Consider the following 7,075-nt stretch of genomic DNA (forward strand, 5'->3'; position numbering starts at 1 on the left):
GGGCGCGCAGCAGGGAAGTTGCTCCTGGCTGTCCCCACAGCCCATGGCCGGCGCCGTTCTTGCCGCGACACGCGCCCGTCTGACCGTAACGCGGCTCAGGCAGGACCGCTGCTGCTTCGGGGGCCGTTCTGGTTCGTGTGAGGGTTTTGGCCATCCTTGAAGCATCGGATTCTAGCCGTGGTAAAGATGAGGGTACAAATGGATTCTAATGAGAGTGGTTGTTTCCGTGTCAGCGAGTGTTTTCATACGTGCCGCTTTGTCCGAGAAGCGTGGTGTATAGCCCGAGAGAGAGCACCTGAATCTGTCACCGTGACACCTGGGCTTGCCAGCCTTCAGGCTGTCACTGGCTGGGCAAGGTAAATGTCCGAATTCTGAAGAAAGCCAGTGGATAGTTTGTGGGTGTGCGAACCTAGTGGTGCGAAAAGTTGTGTCCTGAGCACAGCACCCCCAGATGGCCTGTTGGGATGTTTCCTGTGCCATGGGAAACAACGTTGCCAAAAAGAAGAAGAAAGAAACAAGGATAAAACAATGGAAACATTTTCAAATAGCTACTTGATACTTGATTCTCAGCAAATATTTTTTTACTTCATTCTCAAAGGAGCATCAGTTCCTTACATTAACGATAGATTTCTTTTGTTCCACAAGACAGAACTTTGAGGAATAGTTTCTATTTACTTTTCCTGTGGATGAAATGGCCGTGGTAATGCTACTTGACACTTGTAGTTAACAGTTACTGCAGAACAGTTAGGATGACAAATACCAGGGCTGTTTAACTGTATGTGAGACTGTTAGAGCTGACCATATCTAATGGATACATTGGATGCATGTATTCTCTTCATACAACTTATTTTCATTTTGTCTTTTTCTGACTGGATCTCCTTACTCTGGATCCGTTATATTTGTTAAATGATTTCATAACCTGAATTTCTGGTGAGCCTTTCCCCTTTACATTCTTGGAAACAAGAATTTTTTTTTCATACGATGACAAGGTAGTTCTGATTTTGTACATCTGGGGGCGCTTCTCATGAAGAAATCAATATGATGATGCACAAACAACCTCAATACAGGGGCAGTATAACCTAAATTTCATTGTGTTTCTCAAAGAACCTCTTTTTTTTTCTCAGTGAAGTACAATTTTTAACTCCTTTGAGCTGTACAGCATTTTCCACATCATTACTACCAGTGTCAGGAATTTACTGTAGGACAAATAGGTCATCATTACTCCCAAAGTTGTCAAATCTAATTCTTTACCTATTTCTCTTATATTGTTATACAGCTTGAGATTTTTCTGCCATTGGGATGTCTCTGTCATTCTGCAATTTTAGGTGGCATACTTTGGACATTATTCAATGTTTTTGAAACACAGCATTCTTAACCTGCCTGTAACGCTTGACATTATCTGGATGCAGGCTGAGCTCATGGCAACAGGTTTTCTCTACCCATGCTGGACACCAGAAGAATCACTCTACAGTCTTACTCAATTTGATGGAAGGGTGCTTAAGATCTCAAAGAGCAACTGATTATTTCAAGGCAGTGTCCTTTGTTGTAAAATGAAATTCCTCAGAAGACAGGGAGCCTCAGTGTTCAGTAAACTGAGTCTGGCGGCCAGAGGGCAGAAAGCTGGACCAAAAAAACCTGATTAAGACCTAGCTGGTCTTAGAGCTCAACAGAGAGGCTTTGATAAATAACAGAGGTTCTATAATGTAGCTTTTCCTGACCTTGTATAATGAAAGTCTTTAATGCTGTGTGTAGTACTACGGTAAGAGGTTGGTATTTGTACAGTTGGGGTTATTAGGTTACTGTGTAAACTTTCATATAATTGAGACAATTTCAAATGTACCTTAAAAACTTTAGGAGATAATATTTCTAATAAAAAGTTCTCAAGGGAGTAGAGGTATTCTGTAAATGAGAATAAGTGGTGAGCTGCTGTATTCATATTAATAACTGAAAATTGACAGGCATAATGTGAATGTCCAACGGGCCTTCTACTACACCACTGCCAAGAGCAGAGTGATGCCTTCCTGTGGCTTTCCCTTTTTTTCCTAACAGCAGTAAATTGGGAGGACTATTTAGAGTCCAGTTCTTTGTTTCTAGCATATTTCTGGTTTCTTGAACAGAGAACTATTATCTTCTATTTTTATAGAAAGTGAAAGAGCAGGAGCAAAGGAGGGGCACACAATCCTTTTTAGGATTGTTACTGAGCCTGAGACAGTTGTCTACCTCAAGTCTGTCTTAGGATATTGTGGAAATTACATTCTGTATTCCACTGCATTGCTGAGTGCAGTGTCCTACATAATTTCAGAGACTGGAGATGCAAACCCTAAGAGAAACAGATGACAAGATAAGACTTTTCTGAATAAAGTTTCATTTTATGGCTGTTTTATGTGGTTCCAAAAATAAAGCAGGAGAGATGGGAAGTCAAAGCCATCTTAGGAAAAGTGAGTATGTGGCCCAGTTTCCATCACTACAAGTTAGCTGTCACACTGAAGCAGCTTAGAATTACATTCTTAATGGTTTTTTGCTTAGGCCTTTTATTTTTATTTAGCAGGTGTTTCTAGGTATCCTTCTGAGCATAAAATGGTCTTTGAAAGGTGGAGAATCTGCCACAAGGAACTTAGCAATAAGGTTTTCACATCTGAGGGTTTCTATAACTTAGACAAATACTTAATGCTCTGGAGAAAGGGCTGGTGTAGGAACTTGTGACAATGACTGCTGCAGCTCTGCTTTTAAAGATGATAACTTGGTAAAAGTTATGCTGAAAATTACCTATTTCTCATAAAAAAAGAGACCAAGAAACCAAATCAGAAGGATTCATTATTTTGGAACAGCTGAGCATTTCACACTTCTTGGGATCTTTTGAGGCCTGACTAATGAACAGCCTGGTATTGCTCATTGCTGCATGTACAATCCTAGCAGCACAGGTAGTGATAGACAGGATACTTTTAGTCTCAAAACTGCCATATAGTATGTTACTTCCATGGTAACATGCCTGTGTTTGCCAGCCAAGAAAGAAGAAGAGCTGAATGTCAGAATAGGAAGTAAAGTAAGTTCCAAGATGTGCTAAACACAAAAAACCCTATAACCAAATTCTCAATTTCAGTATTTTTTAGCAGTTACTTGACTGAAAAGATATATGGTGTAATATTTTAGGTTTTTAGCTGTCAATGGAAGCAAATGTTGATCTAATTTTGGACAGGAAAGTTTTCTTTAAATGGCTATAATCTTTCTGCTTTCAAGAGTGTGTCTAATTGTCTTTTTTGTCAGTTACTGTTTGACAAAAAGTCTACAGTGATTTGCTTTGGGTTTTTTTAAGACCTAAAGAATCAGTAATTCCTTCTCTAATTTTCTAAGGCTGTTTGCTGATTGGGAACCATAATGGCAAGTGATGCCATTTGTTGAATTTATAGCCAGTAATTTCATGTTCTTGTAGGCATTATTAGAACTGGACTGTTAGGTTTGGGTGACAACTTTTTCATAGAGTTGCCATTTGTTTTCTTCAATTTATGGTGCTTAATGGTTCTACCAGCTGGAGTTATTTTCCATGTCTTTCAGGCAATTCTGTTGTTTTGGATGATTGATTCTTTTGCTCACAGAGTATTTTCTATGGCATTTCCGAGTCCATGAATGAGGTAGCTTTGGTGCTTTCATTTAAAGGAGTACTCTTTAAAAAAAGAGCTCTGTGCAGTCAATGCCTGAGAAAACATCTCTTTTTTAGGCAATGCTAAACTGGTTCAATGCCTTCTGGGTTTTTTTCCTGTTTTGACTTCAATGGCAAATTGTTCTTACACTGATTTATTTTTTTAATGTATTGAGTTGGATCCATCAGATTTGGGCACTAGCTTGTCATTTTTCATAATCATCTCAGATCCTTTGAACACTGAAAACCAAAGGGCTTAATAGTAAGTTGGTGGGGTTTTTTTTGAAGTTTCAATCCACATGAGTCGAAATTCAATTATATCATCAGCTATTCCAATAGGAAATAGCACTGCAATGATGTTTTAGCATAGAACAGGAATACATGTTTGGATTTTATTTGTAGAGTCTTGTTAAGACATCAAAAAGACAGATGCTGATTGATTTTGATATGCAAATCATAGTGCTGCATGTGAGCAGGTTTTGAAGTATGTTTTCACTGAGGTGTTTCTGTAAAATAGGCTATTACAGGAGTAGCTTAACTGAAACAGGTGGAATTGGGGAGACTTAAAAATTCATTAATTCTGAATTCATTAAAACATTAATCATGTTCCTTGTTGTCCTGTAGTTTGCATCCACAGGTTTTTTTTTAATTTCTTTCATATTTAAAAAGAATATTTTTACATTGTAAGAAATACCAAATATAGTCTTTCCACTCTTTGGTATACTGTCTTTTATCCTAATGCTCAAAATTGTGTTCCTTACTTTGGAAATAAAAAATACTGTAATGTATTTATTCCCTTTTAGGCATCCAGTTCAACTCTTACTGAACTAGGTGTTGGATCTCTTGTATCTGTAAAGCCACACCACTGGGACCTCCTAAATCTCTGTCTCTCAGTGGTGTTTTGCCTATGACAGCAACGTTAGTAATTTGAAAATAGGAAAGCTTTTAAGAAATTTAAGGAAATATTTGATGACACTTTCCAGAATATGGTGACATTATTTCACAGGCAGGAAAGTGTAGTAAAAAAAATTGGCATCAGTGTGCCATTGATAATGGTTTTATTATGTTTCAATACTACTGGCCTGTATGTTTATGGGGAAAGAGGACAGAGTGTAAGATCTCTGTTATCTTTGTGGATGAAGTAGCTGGAGTTCAGAAGCTGTAATACTACAAAGAGAGAGAAGTTCTGGGAAAACCAGTATATATGGGCTTGGTTGGTTCTGGTTTGGTTTGTTCTGTTGTTTGTCCCTTGGCTAGGGAGCAAATACTGGTACTCTGGGGTTCTCTGGCAGACATCTACAGGGAATGGGGAAATGAAGGAACTTTAATACTCTCAGATGACACACCACATGACAACTTAAATGACATTGAACACTTCTTGGCAACAAATGGTTGCAACATAGTTTGCAAAATATCTAAGCCATTGCATCAGTGAGATACTTCTGCCATTTCTCAATTAGCTCTTCCGCTCTCATAGCATTCTGGAATGCTCAAGAAAGAGCTTAAGTATGCCAGAAGTGAAATATTTGACCTAAACCCTTCTTTTCTGAGTCATTGCCTTGTAAATGGCATTTGGGTTTGTTTTACTAAATTTTGACTGTTTAAAATATGCTTATGATTTTCATGAAGTCAGCTGAATCAAAGAAAAAATTTAGAAAGGAATACAAGAAAAAAATATATTGAACATTAGATAAGACCTTTACTGTATCATCTGTCAGTAAGTTAGTTCTTGAAAATATTCATATTTATGTGGATAGAGGTTTTCTGTTGTGTTTGTTGGGTCTTTTTTCTAGAATAGTGTGTGTTGTTATTTATTTTTCGCACTGTTCAGAAGTCATTGGTCTTTATTAAATAACTATTTTATGGTGGCTTGGTTTTCTGATTTATTACTTTATTTACTCAGATATTTGTTTCATTGTGTGACATGTTGCTTTGTAACACTGTGTAGTGGCATCACTAAAATGCAAAAACATTTTTCTTGGTTTCCAATTCTGTATATTATAGAAAATATAGCCTGAGCTTTAGGTTTATTGAAAAGTATGGAAGCTAGGAAATATTTTAGGGTCAAGTATATTATTACTTGTGCTGCTGCAGAGTCCTAATGTATTGAGGGGCTAAGATGCTATGTATAGCTCTTCTCTGAAATATTAATATTTAGTAAATATTTTGCAAATATAGTAGGGTTTTTTTGGCTCTTTGCATTAGATAATTGCTTCCAGTGGCTGAGTTTACGTCAAGTAGTCCAGGTAGACACATGCTGAATGCTTGTAGTTCTCTCATGTTTTTTCCTATTTAAAATAATAGCCAGTAAATCCTTTCTTTTTTGTTGTTTCTTGTGGCTAATGATGTGGTTGGGTTTTTTTTAGAGCGTGCCAGTGAAAGCATCTCTCAGCTGAAACATGCTTTGGCAAAAGGTGATGGCACTGGATTTGACCAGTCCTCTGTGGATGAGGACAGTGACAATGCAGACAGGGCCAGTGATGACTGTGGGACTGCAGCCAGTGAGGAACTGCAGCACAGCCATGCAGGTAAGATTGCTCTGAAAGCAAATGGTTTGAACACTGTTAGAAATTATACTAATTTCAATGAAAAAAAAATTATTTATTGGTTATAATGGCTTTTATCTCTTCCTAGTTAACCAACTTAAAATTTTGTTGCAACACCAAGACAGAATGGAAAGTGAAGAGTCTCCTTCAAGAAGGAAAAATTCATTCCATGTATGTTTTTCTGGTTTCATTTGTGTTGTTTGAATAAATGGCATGCATGTTGATTTTATAGTATAAAGAGAAAAAAGGAAACATTGAATAATTTTTACTATTCTTAATATGGGAACTTCCTGAGGCTATGACCAGGACTTGGTATCCTTATGACCACAATGGAAGAAAAATGAATCTATAATACAGGGTTTATACTTTCTCCTCTTTTTGTTGACCATGTAGTGTGGTCATAAATCCTTTTTGTTTTGAAAACACTTGGGATAGACAACAAGGAAAAATTTCTGAAAAAGCAGCCTCTTTTTTCCTTTGACTGTACCTTAAGGATTCTCAGTGTCCTTCTTATGCTTTAATGATGCTTTTTCTTGAAAGAGTTAGAGACGTTTATGCAAAAACAGGTTTTGTGGTTCTCTGCCAAAATGCAGTGGTCTCTGTCAAAGTTTGTTTACTCCCTTACAAGGAGTAAACCTTACAAGGAGCCCCTTACAAGGGCTTCTCAGATGCTGCTTTATTGAAGCAGAACTGCACCACAGTATGTGTGATGCACTGTTCAGTTACAGAGCAGCTGAGTTGCTAGGATCTCCACAGAAAAATAATTCAAAGGCACTGTTGCAGTTTTATCTTTTGATGACCTACACTGAATATTTTTGGCTTATACTAAGCAAGACAAGCAGCTCTTTGCTGTCAAAGTTAACAGCAGAATATTTTAAAAGCTGTATTCCTG

At 37.4% G+C, this 7,075-nt stretch overlaps 1 protein-coding gene across 1 annotated transcript in view; it reads left to right on the forward strand.

The window, feature by feature from the left end:
* Positions 1–186: 186 nt before the first annotated feature.
* Positions 187–7,075, forward strand: part of SDCCAG8 (serologically defined colon cancer antigen 8) — a 104,816-nt gene continuing 97,927 nt past the window's right edge. Inside the window, exons 1-3 of the mRNA XM_031059713.1 lie at positions 187–356; positions 5,969–6,165; positions 6,272–6,354. Of these exons, the coding sequence (XP_030915573.1) occupies positions 187–356; positions 5,969–6,165; positions 6,272–6,354 (450 nt within the window). The remainder of the gene's footprint in view (positions 357–5,968; positions 6,166–6,271; positions 6,355–7,075) is intronic.

Source organism: Geospiza fortis, unplaced genomic scaffold (assembly GCF_000277835.1).
Source record: "Geospiza fortis unplaced genomic scaffold, GeoFor_1.0 scaffold41, whole genome shotgun sequence".
Classification (NCBI taxonomy): domain Eukaryota; kingdom Metazoa; phylum Chordata; class Aves; order Passeriformes; family Thraupidae; genus Geospiza; species Geospiza fortis.